At 38.6% G+C, this 19,499-nt stretch overlaps 1 protein-coding gene across 2 annotated transcripts in view; it reads right to left on the bottom strand.

Annotated features, from left to right (window-relative positions):
• Positions 1-5,171: 5,171 nt before the first annotated feature.
• Positions 5,172-19,499, bottom strand: part of TAF15 (TAF15 RNA polymerase II, TATA box binding protein (TBP)-associated factor, 68kDa) — a 29,714-nt gene continuing 15,386 nt past the window's right edge. For both annotated transcript variants that reach the window (XM_008590127.1, XM_008590129.1), the window contains exons 8-16: positions 14,233-14,267; positions 13,576-13,608; positions 12,208-12,317; positions 11,027-11,156; positions 8,472-8,564; positions 7,698-7,779; positions 7,489-7,577; positions 6,642-7,380; positions 5,172-5,302 (exon numbers count right to left, since the gene is read on the bottom strand). In XM_008590127.1, the coding sequence (XP_008588349.1) occupies positions 5,263-5,302; positions 6,642-7,380; positions 7,489-7,577; positions 7,698-7,779; positions 8,472-8,564; positions 11,027-11,156; positions 12,208-12,317; positions 13,576-13,608; positions 14,233-14,267 (1,351 nt within the window). In that variant the 3' untranslated portion in view covers positions 5,172-5,262. The remainder of the gene's footprint in view (positions 5,303-6,641; positions 7,381-7,488; positions 7,578-7,697; positions 7,780-8,471; positions 8,565-11,026; positions 11,157-12,207; positions 12,318-13,575; positions 13,609-14,232; positions 14,268-19,499) is intronic.

The raw sequence follows: 19,499 nt of genomic DNA, 5'->3' as shown, positions 1-19,499 counted from the left end.
ACAAAAGTCCAAAGATAGGAAGCATGTTCTTTCTTGCCCATTCTGTAGCTTTGGGCCCATGACCAACATAACCCAAACTTCTGGGACGTCAACAGCCTGAAGGTACAAATATGGCCTTATTAACTACATAATTCAGGTTCTCAACTTCTGTAAAATCCTGCCCACAGATCTCCACCCTTCCTCCTCCATATTTCTGGGTGTCTCCTGAGTATGTCTTATTATTCAGCCAGATATCAGTCTCTGCCCAGTAGTACCTCAATCCTAATTTCACCAATCCTCACCAGAAGACTAAGTAGTGAGCATAAAGGTCTCCATAGAGTACCCACCATCTGGTACACCACCAATATATCAGAGCCTTCCCAGTACTAACATTGCCTAAACAATCTTATAATCATACTTACTCCAAGCAGTGGCCAGCTTCTCTCAGAGCCCCAAGATGCCCACTTGTCTCAACCTTATTAGGATCTCTTGGGACTGATCCTTGGACACCATCCAAAATGTAAGCCCCTCTCTTCTCTCTCCTCTGTCCCAAACCTTTCTAATGAGATCTTGGAATTTTTTTGACGACAAACAAAAAGCATGTACACCCTCCACCTCTTCCTCGAACATTCTCATTGATCTCTTTGCTGTAACTGAAGTCTGGTGCTCTCTTGACCTGGCCTCTTCCTGAAATCTCTCAGGTGTTGCTCATTCTCCTACATTCCTTCCAATGTCACCGCTGTCCCACACCTTTATATAGAAAAGTGTTCCTTTGAGGGTCCTGGCTCTCCAGCCAAGTATACCACCCTCTGGCCCACTTCCCCATTTCCTCTTATTCATTGCCTGATCCTTAGTCTTGTCGTCTTCCTGATGGCATCCCTTGATCCAGCACCCCACCCCTCAGTTTTTAATCTCAACTACAAACACTTTTCCCTTCCATTCGCTTCAGCTGCCACTTCCATGGCCACACCTGGCCCTTGTCGTCCCCAGGAATTGCTCCATCTCCAAAATCTTAAACATCTCACTTTCTGACTCAAAATTTCTATCTGTCCAGCTCTTATTATCCCCACTACAAGTTCTTTAAATCTCATCAATAACACTATGCTCTTGACTTCCTTACCTTCTATTACTTCCTCTTACTTTTTCTCTTCCTACTCAGCCTGGACCCCATCCATCAACCACTATCTTCACTCTTCTCATACTTCCACTATTATCTCTCTGAGCAATAAAATCCCTACCCTGAATCGAACTGCCTCTGTTCTTGAAACCGTGTTGCTGAGCGAAGCTGGAGAAAAATCACATATCCATACAGATTGGTACTCCAAAATACTTGCCCCCTACCTTAACTGAACCCCTGCTGTTGCCTGGCAATTTCATGGGTTCCTAGCCACAACACTCCCTTATTCCCCACAGTGGTTATTTCAAGGTTTCTCTTCTACCATACCTCCTGCAGTCTCTTAAAACTTTCTATCATATTTCTTCCCCCAACTCTCAGCAGACCATTATACTTTCTCATCAGGAAAAAAAAAGACACCAGATGGAATTACCTCAACTTCTAACCACCTTCGTTTATATTAGGTAAGAACACAGGTTCTAAGACCAGATGCCTGGGTTAGAATCCTGACTGTCACTTACTAGAGATGTGATCTTGGCTAAGTTGCTTAACTTCTCAGTGCCTCTGTTCCTCATTGTTCACCCTCCGGAAAGCTCCTGCCCAAAGGCAACTGAAATCATTTACAACATTCACGCCTTCTGTGAAATGCTCCCTATACTTCCTGGCCTCACAGGATTGTTGTGAATTAAATGAGTTAATACACATAAATTCCTTATAACAGTTCCTGGCACACAGTAAGCTCCCAATAAATGTTAGTCATTTGTTACTATTATCAGCATATGCACCTATCCTTACACCTAATTACAATGAAAGAGACATTCTCTTCTTCTAAAGCAAATCCTTCACCAGTGTTCCAGATGCCATTCTTTCAAGGGATTTGGATATTGATTATCCCCATTTTCTTCCAACTATTATATAAACATGCTCAATTTTCATCCGTCTTAAAAATAACCTCCAACAAGGCCATATCCCTGTTTAGATGCTTCCTCCTCTCACATTACCTCAGCTTTACCCACACCTCATAATCAAGATTCTTGAATAGTTGTCCACATTACCTGTCTCTATTTCTCCAATTTCTATTATTCATTATCCCACTTCAGTTTGGGTTTGGAATTCAATTCCCTACCAAAACTGCTTTTGCTAAGGTGGTTCTCAACTGGGGGCAATTTTGCCTCCAAGGAGACAGCTGGCAACATTTGGGGACATTTTTGGTTGTCACAACTTGGGGGACAGGGGCTGCTATTGACATTTAGTGAGTAAAGGGCAGGGACGCTGCTAAAGGTGCAATGCACAAAGCAGCCTCCCAAATAATTACTCAACCCAAAATGTCAGTATAGTACCAAGGTTGAGAAATCCTGTGCTAAAATAATTTACAACTTCCACACTGTGTGGTGTAATTAAAGCTTTCTACCTTTTATATAAATGTAATGAATGCTTTGTCTTTTATATGACTTGGCCCAGCTTGAGCACTTGATACCATTAGCTTCTCCTTTGTTGAAATCCACTTTTCCCTCGGATTTCATTGACCACACCTTGCTGGCCATTCCCAGTCTGTTTCAGGATCTTCTCATCTCTTAAATGTATTTCTCAGGGTTCTGTCCTTGGGTCTTCTCTCTCTACATACTGTCCCCAAAACTAGTATCACCTGGTCCTCTTTTTAAACATGCCCAGGACTCATTCACAGATTTAACTGTTTTGGAGTGGAGCCAAGACATACTTGTATTTTTTAAAATTTCCTAGCTAATTCTAATACACAGGATGAAGTGCCACTGCTCTAGGCAGTTTTATTTTAATCATACCCACTCTCATCATTTCAATTCCCATTTATATGTTGATGACTCAAATCTCTATCTGTAGTATTCATTAATTTAGTCAATATTCACTGTGTACCTACTCTGTGCCTGACACTGTTCTAGGAACTGGGGTAGAACAATGAGTAACAGCTAGGGTTCCCTACTCTCTCCTGGAGCTTATATTCTAACGCAGGAGAGAGAAATTAAAAACTACAAAAAGATCATTTCAAATACTAGTAAGTACTATGAAGACATTACAAGAAGTGAAGTGAGAGTGACTGGGGAGGGGCGATATTTTAGATAAGATCGCCAGGGAAGACCTGGGAGGGAGGGAGGGAAGACAGAATTTGTGAAAAGGAACCAGCCATGGTTTCTGAGGAAAGTGAATCCCAGATAAGGAGCATGTGCAAAGATACTGAAGCAGAAGCAAATTTGGTTCTATTAAGAATTATGATTCTTTTCTGAGAGAACACCAAATGGCAGATGACACTGGTGCAGTGGTAGGGCCTCGAGGTACAAGGGGCCCTAGAATGGGAGGCCATGGCAGCTATTGTGGAGGCTTTGGCAGAGGCACCGGAGGCTGGGGTCATGGCCATGATCAGGGCTGGGGCTGTGTGGCTCACGGAAGCAAGGCTGAGGAGGCAAGGTCACAGACAAGCAGTGGACCCCCAACACCAAGCTGGGCCACTTGGTCAAGGACATGATCAAATCCCTGGAGGAAAGCTCGCTCTACTCCCTGCCCATCAAGGAGTCAGATCAGACTTTTTCCTGGGGACATCCCTCAGGGACGAGGTTTTGAAGATTATGCCAGTGCAAAAGCAGACCCAAGCAAGCCAGCAGGCCAGGTTCAAGGCATCTGTTGCCACTGGAGACTACAATGGCCACAACAGTGTGGATGTTAAGTGCTCCAAGGAGGTAGCCACCTTCTTCTGAGGGGCCATCACCCTGGCCAAGCTTTCCATTGTCCTGGTGCAGAGAGGCTACTGGAGGAACAAGACTGGCAAGCCCTACACTGTCCCTTCCAAGGTGATAGGCCACTGTGGCTCTGTGCTGATGCACCTCATCCTTGCCCCCAGAGGCACTGGCATCATCTCGGTGCCTGTGACCAAGAAGCTGCTAATGATGGCTGGTATTGTCAACTGATACAACTCAGCCAGGGGCTGCATGGCCACCCTGGGCAACTTTGCCAAGGCCACCTTTGACGCCATCTCCCAAGATCTACACCTATCTGACCCCCAAACTCTGGAAGGAGACCATGTTCACCAAGTCTCCTTGGTGACTGGAGGGAATAGTTCAAGGGTGAGCATGCAAAAGAAAAGATGGAGAGGTAAACAAGCTGTACGAAAAGATCCTTGCATTTTGTTTTTCACCTGCCTCCAAATAGAGAGTCATTAAAAGACTGTAAACAGTGGAATTGGTGTAATCTGATTTCTCTTAACTCCTGATTTGTTCGTATCATTCGTTTCCTGCTGGGAATCCCATTTCTTCACCCCAGCCTCTAAACTTGGCCAGTTCCTACTCTTCCCTCCCGACTCACCAAGGTTTTCCTGCTCTCAAGTGACTACACTAAGTGTACTTCAAATCAGCCCTCAAAGCACCTTGTATCCTTCCTTACTGGAGCACTTATCAGATTAGGCTGTCTGTTTACTTCATCAGCAACACATCCAGCATTTGATCCAGTGCCTTACCCATAGTGAGAGTAGGATAAATAATTCTCTAATGAGCAGCAAATAACATACACATACACTGTATCAACCCTGGCTTGTTGAATCCTTACTCTTCCTACCTAGCCCTTGCAACTCCATATTCCCAGCATCTAGAATACTACCCTATAATACAGCCCTAGAATACTGATCCATTTATTAATGGATCTCAGTAATCAGGAATTTCAGTAATTTCAACAAACTACTCAGGTGATTCTGACTTGCAGCCATTCTTGGGAAATACTATTCTAAACAGAGTAGGAGCTCAATAAATATTTAGAAGTAAATTTTAATTTGCTAACATAGAATTTACTTCCTAATTCTTTAGGGTGAGCATCTGTTGTACTGAGTCCTAAATGTGATAGAACAATGGACTAATGTAAAAAAGTCCACAAAAACAAGCAGCTTTTATTGCAGTATTACAAAACACTTTCCATTTTGGCAATATTTTACAACGCACTTAGCTTCAGGGTTGGGAAGGAGAAGGTTGGAAACTAAAGGGGGAAATTTCAATGGACATTTCTAAAAGAAAAACTGTCCCAGCCCTCCCACCCAAATAAAAATGTCACTTAATTTCACTACCCAAGAAGAGGCCACGAGGAAAGCAGCAGGCAAAACTCTGGCAATTTCACTATGGATCATGTCAGAGACAAAGGAACATTCAAAACAGTCATCAGTATGGTCGGTTGCGCTGATCATTTCTGTAGTCGTTTCTAGGAATGAAAAATAAAGAGCCAGACTAAATTCTAATTTTCTACCAAGGGAACACAAGGATGCTGGTGATTAGCATCAGCTAAACAATCTCTGTAAGGATGACACTATGCCTAACTTATTTCTATACTCCTAGAAGGTACTTAATAAGTGTCTAGTTTATCAGCTTTAAGACTCACAAAGTTCCTAAAGGAAGCTTTGTTGTCACTCTCCTAAAAATTTTCCACCTAGAATAAGGACTCCAAATCACTGTAATATTTCAGGAGATCAGAAACTGTGCCAATTCCAACACTCTAAACAGAAGAGTGGCACAGTGAAATGAGCAAGCAAACACTTTTGATGTATGAATTCTGGATCTGCCACTTACTGTGTGACCTTGGAAAAGTTACTAATTGTCTCTGACTCTGTAAAATGGGAGGGACATTTAACTGATGGGGTTGAAGAGGGACAAGAAGTATATAAAGTATATAAAGATACTTCACAGTATCTGCCATACAGAAAGAAATGTTCAACAGGTGATAATTAGGCTCTTAATATTTACTAATAGCTAACAGTGCTTATTATATGCCAGCAACAGTGCTTATACAGTGCTTATTATATGCCAGCAACTAACTGTTAAAATGTAATCTAATACAACTCTACAGAGTAGGTGGTATTAGTCCCATTTTATAGATGAGAGTACTGATACTCCAAAGGGCTAAGTAATTTGCCTAAGGTCACACAGCTAATTAGTGGTGGAGCCAGGATTTCAACCCAATCTGTCTCCCAACTGCATGCTCTCAACCACACTATACCAATTCTTGTTACCCTATACTGCCTCTGGCATACAGATCCTTAGTATAATAATTGAAGTTATTTTACATCATTGGTTCTTCGACTTTTTCTGCCTCCAGACCATTCATGTGTACAACACACTCCATTAGTAGTTTTCATCTGGAAAAGATATTGTAAGAATCTCCAGAAAAAACAACTGCAGGCAGGGTAGCACGTATGATTTGAAAAAGAGCACCCCATGAAAGGTGTGCTCTCTCCTAAGAACCCCTGATTTACCTATAGTTTCAAGTTTTATCTCACAATCTCAATTATCTTTAGCTATGAGAAAAAACAATACACACACATGCACATACCCAAATATAGATTTATGAATAAGAATTTCCAAAACAAACTTTAGAAATTGCTAAGGCACAACTAAATGGATCTATCTATACTGTCAGAATTGCCAATGGAAAATACAAGTTCCAAAAAGTTAGACAAGAGGAAGAAAATGTGACTAAAGGACTCAAACCCTAAAATCTAGGAGCAGTGAGGTAAAAAGGTTAACAGTTGCATTCTAATACTCACCTTCCTCCCATTTTGCCTCCATAGCCACCTCGGTCTCCTCCATAGCCCCCACCTCGGTCTCCTCCATAGCCGCCACTCCTGTCTCCTCCGTAGCCTCCACTTCGGTCTCCACCGTAGCCACCACCGCCACCACTGCCACCACCACGGTCTCCTCCATAGGCCCCCCGACTTCGGTCTCCTCCATAGCCTCCTCGATCTCCTCCATAGCCTCCTCGATCTCCACCATAGCCACCTCGATCTCCACCATAGCCGCCTCGATCTCCACCATAGCCGCCTCGATCTCCACCATAGCCACCTCGATCTCCACCATAGCCGCCTCCTCGATCTCCGCCATAGCCACCTCGATCTCCGCCATAGCTGCCTCCTCGATCTCCGCCATAGCCTCCTCGATCTCCACCATAGCCGCCGCCTCTGTCCCCACCATAGCCACCTCCTCTGTCCCCACCATAGCCACCTCCTCTGTCCCCACCATAGCCACCTCCTCTGTCCCCACCATAGCCACCCCCACTTCTGTCTCCACCATAGCCACCCCCACTTCTATCTCCGCCGTAGCCACCGCAGCCGCTTCTGTCTCCACCATAGCCACCCCCACTTCTATCTCCGCCGTAGCCACCGCAGCCGCTTCTGTCTCCACCATAGCCACCACCACTTCTATCTCCACCGTAGCCGCCTCGGTCTCCACCTCTGCCCCCACGACCTCTGTAGCCCCTCTCTCCACTGTAGCCTCTCCCCCGGAAATCTGCAAGGTAGAAATGCAAACCAGTGAGGCCAGCAGAATAAAATAAAGCCTCCTCAATGTTAGTTGTTAGATAAGCACCATGTAGATGCTATTAAAGAGCTGAGCTACCTCCTCCTGAGGGACGAGAATCTTCTGGTCTAGGCTCATTGCACTGATTGCAGGAATTCCTTCGAGCAAAGTTCATATTTCCACATGACCTGAGAAAAGAAGGAAAATAAAATGATCCTCTATAGCTTCCAATGGATTCGGAACCCCTTCTTGCACCCTCCAAACCCAATCCCAACCTGTACTCCCATCAAGGTAAATGGGATACTTACGGATTAGGGCAAACCCAATCCCCACTTTTGGGGTCTCCACCTCTTCCCTGAAAGCCTCCACGGCCTCTATAGCCTCCACGGCCTGGGGGTAATGGAGAACAAGGAGAAAAATCAGCAGCAGACATTAACAAAACAGAGGAAAAGTACCAGATGAAAGAAATAAGAGCAAGTGCCCATCAATACCTGGGCAGCTACCACCTCCCCCCAAATTAACCTGTTACAGCAGGACTTTGTAATTCCTTGATTTGGGGCTTTACTCAGTAAATGCAGGAAATGTAAGAACAGACCCCAGGTACAGATTACAGTGCAAATAATGCACTAAAAAACTTCAAAGTCCACTTTCTAGAATACTCTGTTTAGTCTGAGAATCTCAGTGATAAAGGCTTAATGAGAAGACAAATTCCAAATTTGAGAAAATGAACCCACTAGAAATAAAGAAGCTAGCAGTAACTATAACAGGGACCTTAAAAACTAGTCAGATTAACTACCTAATTAGGTATTATTTGAACAATTTCCTCCTGACTTCCAGGTAGAGAACAAACTACTACACGGCTTTCCAAAGGTATTTCTATGACCTTCTCCCACTACTTTCTTAACTATTATGACATTTCATTTACCTAATCTCCTATTCAGTATCTGCCCTCATTTTAAGATAGAAGGAAAAAGACCTAGGAAGAGAAAGGAGTAGCAAGTTCATACAAATAAGCACAGAACATGGACTCAAATTGAAACCTTTTGTATAAAATCAAGGCCTGTGAGCAGCAAGTATCTTACCTCGCCGCCCACCTCCACTTCCACCTCCTCTCATGAATTCAGGTCTTCTGGTGGCAAATGACACTTTAATGATGTTGCCATGGAATTCTTTTCCTAAGAAAAAAGAAAATGGTTTTGAAGAAATGCTATTCCACACCTCCACCTCCCAACAAAAATATAAAACTGTCTTCAAAATTTTGAGTTTCAGAGAAATAAATGGCATGTCCTAACAAATTTAAACACGAGTGTTCCAAAGAGTCAAGGTAAGAATGCTAAAATATGACAAGCTATTAAATACAGCTGATCTGCTATTGGGAGATAGTCACTTCTTACTAAACTTACTAAGCTTAAAAAACAAGCCCACATGAAAAAAGCCAACGTAGAACAATATGTGATGTATGCTACCATTTCTGTTTTTTAAAGGGAATAAGTATGTGTATGCACGTGTACCTATATATCCACACGTATATTTGTATATACACTGCCTGCTGCGCTTACCTCTCAGGAGGGGAAATGAGATTACTGGTGGTTAAGGCAGAAAAGAAACTAATTTTTTACCATATACCCTTGGTAACACTTGAATTTTTTTTTTACCATGTGTAAGTGATATCCTTAAAAATTACATGTGAACATACATGTGATAACTTACATACATGCACACATGCACATATTCTGCTGCCCCAGGGTCTTAGAGAGAGGAATGAGTCTTTCTACTTTATATTAAACAAGAAAACTGATGTATAAGGAAAGGTAACCGAAGATTCACAAAATGGTTACGAATTCAGGAGACTTAGCTCCCGGACCAAAACCCTAGTCATTGTAGCTAACATCTTCCCATGATGCCAAATGGTATGACAAGTATTTTGACATAGGAAGCAACTCATTGATCAGTATTCTAAAAGCTGTAATAAGACCTGATAAAGATGTGAACTACAGAGTTAGGCTTAAGAGGCTCATATGCCCTGTAGGTGAAAGTTGCAATAATTTTTTAACATACCATAAACAAAACAAATTGCTTTATGATTCACAGAAATATGAAAAATGCAGCAAAGTAAGGAAGAACGAACTTAGCCTTCAAGAGCAAAGTTATGAGGCCTGACAAATTACAGCAAAAAAAGTAAAGAATATGGAGGTGGGAACAGACATTTAGGGTATCACAATCTTCGAAGAAGTAACGAAATAGAATTGTGTTTTGGAAGACACAGGTGCAATAATCTCATAACTGGAAAGGACCTCAAGAGTCTATCAATCAGCATGAATTAGTACTTTGGAAACAGTGAGGCCAGCCTGCCTGAGGTTGAACCCTACCCTGTCACTTACTCCTGTGATCTTAGAAATTACTTAGCTTCTTTGTACCTCAGTTTCATCACCTGTAAAATGGTAATAACATGGCATATATCTCATAGGGTTACTATGAAGATTAAACTGAGTTAATCATGTAAAGCTCTTAGAATTGTGCCTAGTTCATAAACCAACGTAAACATGCAGTGTTAGCTATTATTAAATTAGGTGTGGTGGATTGAATTGTGTCCCCTGAAACTCAATGAAGCTTGAATTGTGTTCCCCAAGTTTTATGTATTGGAAACAGCTTCTACTGTGACTGTTAAGAGGATGGAAAATCCTATCATGGTAATTCAAAGGTGGAGCCTTGAAGAGGTGATTAGATTGTAGGACCATGCTGAACTGAATGAATTAAAAATGGTGGTTAGGGGCATGGTTCTGAGGGCTTTAAAAGAAGAGGAAAGTCTGCCTCTCTGCTTCCACCATTTTGCAATGTGAGACCCCTGGGTCACTGTCGCCACCATATGGACTTTGGACTTCCCAGCCTCAGAAATGGTAAACAAATTTTTTTTCTTTATAAATCACCCAGTGTCAGGTATTTTGTTATAAGCAACAAAAATGGACTAATACTTTAGGGTAAAAGAAAAAGAATCAATTTGTAATAACATGGGGAAATGACTATGTTAAAATGTTAAATTAAAAAAGTATGAGATAAAAACCCATATTTGGAGCATCATAATAAACTTAAAAACACATTTTAAAAGACAAGAAGAAAAATTAATAAAAAATATCAGTGGCTGTCTCTGAGTAGAGGACTATGAATACCTTACTCATTTCTTCTACTTTCCCTTATTTTCCTATTTTCAGTGGGGAAAAAAAGTCTTGCTATTTCTTCTAAGCATGTATTAACTTTATATTTGAAAGGAAATTAATCTAAATTTAAAAAGAATACACAGTCAACAGGGCCAACTCTCTACACCTATATCAGGATGTCCTCATGCACAAGGCATGATACAAGGAAATATTCTAGACAAACAAGGATAGAGCTCATTTCTAAACGTATATAAAAACTCCAGCCGGGCCGGCCCGTGGCTCACTCGGGAGAGTGTGGTGCTGATAACACCAAGGCCACGGGTTCGGATCCTATATAGGGGTGGACGGTTAGCTCACTGGCTGAGCATGGTGCTGACAACACCAAGCCAAGGGTTAAGATCCCCTTACCAGTCATCTTTTTTAAAAAACAAACAAACAACAAAAAAAAAAACTTCATGTTGAAAACTATAAATAAGGCATACCATCAAACCAGTCAATGGCTGCCTTAGCTGAAGGAGGGTCATCAAATGACACTGTTGCCTCTCCTTTTGGCTTCCCTGTGTCCTTGTCTGTGTAAAGATTTATCATTGGTTTTCCGGTCTTCTTGTTTGTCTGAGAAAAAACAAGTTGGTGTTAGCATTTTAAGAATAAGTGATCATGTACCATTTAGGTAATTAAATATTTATTTTTTAAAAAATTCACACATCCATACTACAAAATACTATGCGGCTAATATAAAAATGAAGTTATCTATCGGTTCGGAAAAGGAAAACTGTTCAAGCTAAAGTGAAAATCAATCTACAAAAATGATATAGTATACTGTTTAATCTATGTATAATTTCTTTAAATGCCCCAAATTAAATGTAGATAATGTTTCATGTAAATATATACCCTGTTGAACATTTTAAAAAGGAAGATGCTCACTAAGCAAATCAATAGATTACCACTAAGGTGTGAGTACACTGGGATTTGGCTAATAGGGGTAAGAAAACAAGGGAGAATTTTTACTTTACCAAAATTGTGCACATTTTTCACATATTTCATGTATAATTAATTTCTTAAAAAACTATAACTCCCCAAGAAGAAAAAAAATATTAATTCCACAGACACCAAAACAAGGACAAAAGCAAACTGATTTCAAGCAAGTGCTACTATCTACTAAACACTGCTCTAAAGCATGCTTTCTAGTTGAAGAGATAAAAAATATATTCATGAAATTAATAGTGCATAAGACACTTAAATGAACAATAAACAATTATAAAATAACATTATATATTGGGCTACTGTGTAGTGTAGACATTAAATACACAAAAAATTGTTAGTAACAACTTAAGTTTGCATATATTGGCATTTGAGAATCCATAAAATGTTCTCACAATCTCCTTTGGTTCTCACAATTTTAGGAGGGAGGCAAAGACTATTTTCAGAGCCCTACAACTAAAGCTAAAGCACGGGTAGACTGTGGGAAGGTAAACACTAGCATGGAAAAAAAATTTTCGTAAATTTAGTAAAAATCTACAGACAAAGGTAAGCATGTACATCAGAGGATTTTAAGAGACAAGCCTTTTTTGGAGTATACAGGCTTATTATAAAATCTATGTATCTTGACCAGAATATGTCAATAATTATGAAATTTTCAACATAAGCCATACTTTTTACTCACCTTGATAATTCCTATTTGTTTAAAGAACTCCCCCACTTGATCTGTAGATACACCCTCCCCAAGTCCTTGCACAAAGATTGTGTTGTTATCTGAATTATCAGATTCTGAATCTAAGGGAAAAAAAGTTATGGTTAATTTTACATATTCCTTGGTTTTACTATATCCTGTTTAGTAATCAAGAACAATAAGTTTATTGTCCAATATTCAACTGTTTCTATGACCAAAAGGAAAGGACCGATATAAGAAGACTCTTATATCAACATGTAAAGTGTTCACAATAGTTATTTGGTAGTAGACAATTCTTACAACCAAATTTTAGGTAAAGTGGATCAAGTTCACACTATGTGAAATACATCTAAGATCAATTAAGGGAGATTTACAAATCTCATTCTTCAGATTCAGATACAGGACTAAAGCTCATGAAAAGATGAAAAGAGTTAGTTTAAATTACCATTCCTTTCTCTGGAGAACTTTAATTCTTTTAAGGCTCTCTAGTAGTAAATTCCCCAAATCTGATACTTTGGACTTCCAAGCAAGCCAAGCAGAATTGCTAGCTTCCCATTCATTTCAATAAGCTTTGTATATATACCAGAGCGTAGAGGCACCTTGTACACACACCTTACCTTACACGTACACTTTTGGTTTAGTACAACAAAGTAAGAAAGATGTACAAAAAATTCAGTACATCAAAGGATAACTCAGAAATTGCCATCCATATAGAATACTTTGGCATCTTAACAAAAACAAAAGTTCTGATTTCGATACATATTAAAATTTTTTGGCTCAAATAGATTTTTAATCTCTAAATGATAACTTTCAAAAGGCTCCGCCAGTATATCTGTAGCCTTGAATTTCATTTAAAAATAAAAAGCCATATAAAATTAGTGACCTCTACCCAGAGTAAGACAATTCTCTCATTTACAAGAGACAATTGAGAGACAATTCTCTCAAAACTCTCAGGTTTCTCAAGCCCACTAAGTAAACTACCAATCCAGAATAGGATTTTCTTAAGCACAGCTTTTCTACTTCTAATTACCCAATGATACAATTATTTCATTAAATCTGATTTGAAATAATTAAATAATTAATGCTCATTAGCAGTAAAAATTCAAATATTTCTTCAAAGAAGAAAAAGCGGAACATGAGAAAGCACAAACATAGCGATTTTCCCCAGCAAACTTTCCCATCAATTCCTGAATTTTTCTTTCTGGCATTTCTTTAGAAATGAAGTCCCTAGTTCTGGCAGCACTATCAAACTAAACCTTCCTCCTATATTAATAACCCCTCCAAACACATACACTTTTCCCTTCAAAAAATAAAAACTAATATTTTCTTAACTACATAGCCACAAACTACCATAAACCTTACCAGCATCTGGTCTGGGTCCATAATCCCTGTGACCTAAGGGGAAAAAAAAAGAAAAAAAAAGCTATTTAAGGCAATTCATTTGAAATCATAAAAAAAAATAGTAATAATTAAGCCAAGTCAATGAAAAGTCAATATTTCCAAAATCTTTGAAAGTCAACATCAAGATTTACAAAGTAAATATATAAATTAAGTTTTACTAAAAGTTTAAGAAATCAAGATGAATGTCAACATTTCCTTAAACTTGTCCTAGACGGCACCTGCCACTGTGGCATTATACTAGTATCACTTTTGTTAAGCTCTGGTTGTGAAGGCTGATTGAAAACCCTAATAATTAAAAAACACCACGTCAGCTACCTTTATAAAAAAAAATATTGTCAAAATCCAGTGAAGGTCTCATTCATTGGTCACCAGACTCTTTCATGCAAATTCACTGTGTGAACCCATTGGACTATTCAAGATCAATTCTGGCTTTTTAATGTTTACTTTGATATATATATGTGTGTATGTGTGTATATATATATATAATTTTTTTAAGCACACAACACATACCAGCCTCAAAAGAATAAGAATGGGCTTAAACTGCATCTGTGGAATACTGGTGGCTTTTAGATTTATATAGCATTTCCACTGAAACATTTTGGGATACTCAGCACTTACCACCAAAATTTTTGAAGCCACCGCGGTCACCACCACTGCAGAGGAAAAATTGAAGAAATGATTTCTTCCTTAAGTCTCTAATGTGCTGAGCCCTGGGCTCAATCTACACTTAACTCTCACAAGTAGAGTGCCTAGGAAAACAGTAGCACCTCTAACTTTCCAGTAAATTCCATTTTATAGACTTCAAAATGTCGTTTCCATCTAAGTGTTTTCCCAAGGCTCTATTTCCACAAGAAGCCTTTTCAAGCTTATTACATAACATATCTAATATATTATTTTAAAATCTTCCCAACCCCAAGCCAAAGGGATACCATTCAAACCATAACTTAAAGCTGGACACATAGCATGAAGAATGCTAAAATAGATCAAGTATTCCTCCCTGAGGGAAAGTTTTAAAATATGAGTAAAGGGAAAAAGACTAGAAGAATATAAAGAAAGGTTAAGATTTTGATAGCAGAATGGGAGAGGTAAAAACCTGAATATTAGGTTCTGCTGTGATACAAAATAGTGGGTTTTATGAGATGAATTAAAGAAAGTGAGGTACGAATATACACAAAAGTAAGCCTGAAAGTAGTCTTAAAACTTCAAATCATTCAAAAATCTGATTAAATAAGGACTAAAAGAAGCATAAATTAAAAATGCTTTCCTATTCCATACCCACTATAATAGAGTAGATCTCATCACATCAGAACTACTGAGGTTCATGCTGCCAAATGCTCCATACACCAATCAGTAGCACATATTAGAAACAGAATGCAGCATACTACAATACTGCAGGTGCCCACAAGGTGATGACTTGACTTGGCAAATAAAGTCCACTGCCAGATAAGTCAATGATTCTTGTGTGCATAGCTCTATGTAAGAAATCTAAGGTCTCTCTCACCAAAAAAATCTTTAAATACCCACCCAATAAAAGCTTGTTTCTCTTGACTGAATTACATAATCCTCTGAAATCCATGTGCTGACATTGAAATAAAAAGACCCAAAGCTTTCAGATGGTCATAACTGATCTACTACTAATAATCTTATTCTATAACCCAAGAAGTTAATTCAGTATACTACTGTCTTTCACTGCTTAAAAACCTCTGCTTTAATGATTATCCTATCCTCTAGATGGCTTTTCTAAGCCATCCTGAGAAAAACCACTCTGACTAAATGAAAACGCATTCTCCCTTTATAATAAAACTATTCCACTATCTTGATGTAAAAATATTTCCCCTTCCAACCGACTTGGGTACAAACACATGCATTTTAATTTAATTTGTATATGATTTCCAGGTAGCCTTTTAAAGCAAGAGAATAAAGGCTACTTTAAGACTATGTCAACAATATGGAACCCAGGTCCTACATATACATAGTTTGCTACTGAAGTCTCTAAAACCCCTACTTCAGAACAGTACCCAAGCCCTCCCTACACTTCTAAATGATACGTATATCACTGCTTAACTTTTTAAGAAAGGGAAGTCGACAGGGTTCTTGAGGTTAACTGCTGAAAATCTTATTACTAGATACCTCAGATTTCTTCAAAGATGATCATTAGAACTCCAAAAAGTGATGAGAAAAGAACTAGCGACAATTTTAACCTCACATTTGCATGTCAGGAGGATAAAGCAGACATTAAAAACAGGAAATTGGAGGTCACTGTTTTCACAAGTTAAGTGCTAGAAGAGATTGCCTTGCTGTCATCTTAATGGAATACCAAATTATTTATCTGGTCACAATGGAACGAAAATATGCAATTTCATATATCAGCTAGTTCCATTCTGGCCAGCAACATAACTTTGAACAGTAAAAAACAAAACAAAACAAAACAAAACAAAAAACCAAAAACACCTCTGCAAAAAGAAAGGGATATAAATAAATATATATAATATAATATATATTATAACTTCCTATTCCTCCATATAATGACACGTTAACTTGGTATCTTTAGTGAGCATTTCCTTTGAAAATAAGACAACTGAAGATTTCAACATAGTGGCCATAAATATGGAAATACCACAGGGTATAGTCTTAATTATCTTTAATCGATATTAAAAATTTGGACAACTCAATTATTCTCCCTAGGCTTCAGTTTTCTCCTTTACAAAATAAGGGTCTACATCCTTACTACTCAAAGGGCGACCCATGGAATAGCAACGTAAGCACAGCCTGTAAGCTTCTCAGAAGAGGAGGATATCAGGCCCCAACCCAGGCCTACTTAATCAGAATCTGCTTTTTAATAAGATCCCCAAGTAATCCATATGCATATTAAAGTCTGAGAAGCACTAGTCTATATAAGCTATAATTTTATGAGATGCTTTCTTTCAAGTTCAAATGTTTCAACCATTTCTCTCTCCTTATTAGGAAAGTCTGTATTAGTCACATTACAATCCCTTATTAGGAAATTTATTATATTATATTAAATACAGTAAATAAACTTCAAGTAGTACTCCCTATTAAATAGTAACACAAGATGTGCCTGTGTTTAAGAATCTTTCTTTCAAACCTGTAGTCAAGTTATAAGTCCCTTTCCTACATACTAAGCCCTTACCAGCAAATTAAGACACAAAGGTGCCTGAACATCTATGATTCGAAATGTTGCCACAACAAATCTGTTTCCATTCTCATAAAAAGCACCAAACATGTACACATGAAGAATTCCTGAAGGACATTTTATGAAGTAGTAGACACTTAGCAGAGACATAATATAAGCATAATCAACTTTACTGGCTGAGTGCTCCCTGCATAAGAAAACTAGCTACATATTCTTGACTCAACTATGGAGGTGGTTCTCCCAAGTTCAAAACCACAATGAGCAGCCTACCCTAGGGGTAGACTGAGGGTTCTTTCACCATTGCAGTATTACTTAGAGAAGACGACAGATTCAATCTCAGATTCTTGTCAAGAGAAAAAGTTCTTTGACAGAATCTCTATTCCCAATCTTTAATTAAAAAAAAAAAATCCAAATGCATCCATTCAAGGACTAAAACCATCAAGAAGTTAAAGGACAGTGCAGGAATCTTTATTCCTAAAAAATTCAGTATCTAGAGAGAAAAAGGGGCTGAGCTAAAAATTGAAAATATTAGTTTAAAAACCTGTGCTGTGCTCGAGTTTTCATGCTAGTGAATCCAGAACACTATTTTTTGGTGTGAAGTAAAGACCAACATTAATTCCAAGAGTAAATGACTCACTGGATTTAAATAACATTTTCAACAGTAGCTATATTTACATTTTATTTCCTCCCACGTCTTATGTGTGGCAAAAGGCTTTCTGGATTCAGCATTTATCAACTTTCAGGAACCAAGCCAATCTAACACTCCAGAGCTGCACTGTTCAACACAGCGTCCACTAGCTACATTGCTGTTGAGCATTTGAAATGTGGCTATCCAAATTCAGATATGCTCTAAATGTAAAATACATAATGAATTTCTAAGTTTTAGTACAAAAAAAAGAATGTTCACTATAACTCATTAAGAATTTTTACACTAATTACATGATGAAATATTTTAGATATATTGGGTTAAGTAAATTACATTATTAAAACTAATTTCACCTGTTGGTATTTCTGTTGTTTTCCTTTTAATATGGATACTGGAAAATTTTAAATTACATAAGAATATATGGCTTACATTTTATGACCCACATTATATTTGTTGGTCAATGCTATTCTAGACTGTCACCAGAACATATACACATTTTTAAAGGAGCTAATTAAACATTCCTGTAAGGGGGAGAAGACACTCAAAATTCAGGATAATTTAAGGCTTTACCTAGTAAAGCCTGAAACAACTATTTAACCTGGTGACATTCTAATAATGAAAAACAATTATCTACGCAGTTCTGGTAATTTTGCAAGGTATTAATCACAAAGCTAAAATTTTAAAAACACTAGGAGAATTTATAGCCTTAGCTTCTTGTCCACTAAGATGTCAATGTCAATTTTAGATGAAAAGGGCTGGCCTGTGGCTCACTCGGGAGAGTGCGGTGCTGATAACACCAAGGCCACAGGTTCAGATACCATATAGGGATGGCCGGTTTGCTCACTGGGTGAGCGTGGTGCTGACAACACCAAATCAAGGGTTAAGATCCCCTTACCAGTCATCTTTAAAAAAAAAATTTAGATGACAATAAGAAGTTCAATCTTTTTTGCTACAATTGCTTTTTAAAAGAAAAAGATTAAGTTCCCTGTAGTCCCTATAATATTCATCCTTCTCTCTTCCATATTTAGAAAGCTGTTGGCTTCCTTTGGGTCAGAATTCTTCCTACAGCCAAGCAATCATACAATCTATAAGTCTAAGAACATTCCATCCTTGACCATATATCTCTCACCCACGAACTACGTCCCTTCTTTAAATATAATCCCAACTAATGCCAGATAGTCTTCAAACAGCCCCCAAAAGGTAATATTTTCAACCTTGCTATTTTTACATAAGATAAATAGAAACACAAATGGTTGATGAAGACTAATGAAAAACGTCTGGGTATTTTTGGTACTTAAATGCAAAACCAAGTGTGAGAAAAGTTTTCAAACTGGGCATTTATACTCAAATTCAAAATGCTTTACACCCCAATAAATAAGCTAAAAAGCATATCTTGAACAAGATGTTGTGACACATGAAAATTATATGAACTTCCAATTTCAGTATCCGTAAATGAAGCTTTATTGAAACACAACCATGTTTATTCATTTATATATTATTTACGGCTGCTTTCGTGCTCCAAGGGCAGGGCTGAATACTTTCAACAGAAACCATGAGGCCTGCAAGCACTAAAACATTTACTATCTGGTCTTTAATATAAAAAGTTTGCCAACCCAACGTAGAGAATAATCACTATCCATATGGATTTCTAGAAAAGGTCTTTTGTGAATATCCTATTTATTGACCTCGGAGGGTTGGAGAGGGAGTGGGAGTGTTGGTGAAGAGAGAGGGGAAGGATTGGTGAGGAGGGAGGGGGAGGGTTGGTAGGGTGCACTGGCAAGGGTGGTGGGTAGGGCAAGACTGAAGACCCTTCCCTCCCCCAATCTTACCCCCACTTAAACCAGATTAGCATCATTTTGACCAAATATATATTGGCCTTCTACATAACATTTTGTATGAAGGGGTTCTAACAGAAAATCAAAAACCTAGTTCATGAATCAGTATTTGGGCCACAAATTTCATAATGAAACACACTGCCAAGGAATTGTAAAAGTGCTTAAAAATTGGACCCCTGGTTTGGTTAAGGTACTCCTTCCCTTTCTTTATCAGAAGGATCATTCAAGGTCCTTTTAACCCTATGGTTGT

Source organism: Galeopterus variegatus, unplaced genomic scaffold (genome assembly GCF_000696425.1).
Source record: "Galeopterus variegatus unplaced genomic scaffold, G_variegatus-3.0.2 Scaffold5866, whole genome shotgun sequence".
Lineage (NCBI taxonomy): Eukaryota > Metazoa > Chordata > Mammalia > Dermoptera > Cynocephalidae > Galeopterus > Galeopterus variegatus.
Note: the sequence above shows the minus strand (reverse complement) of the source record. Positions and strands in the feature narration are given on the sequence as shown.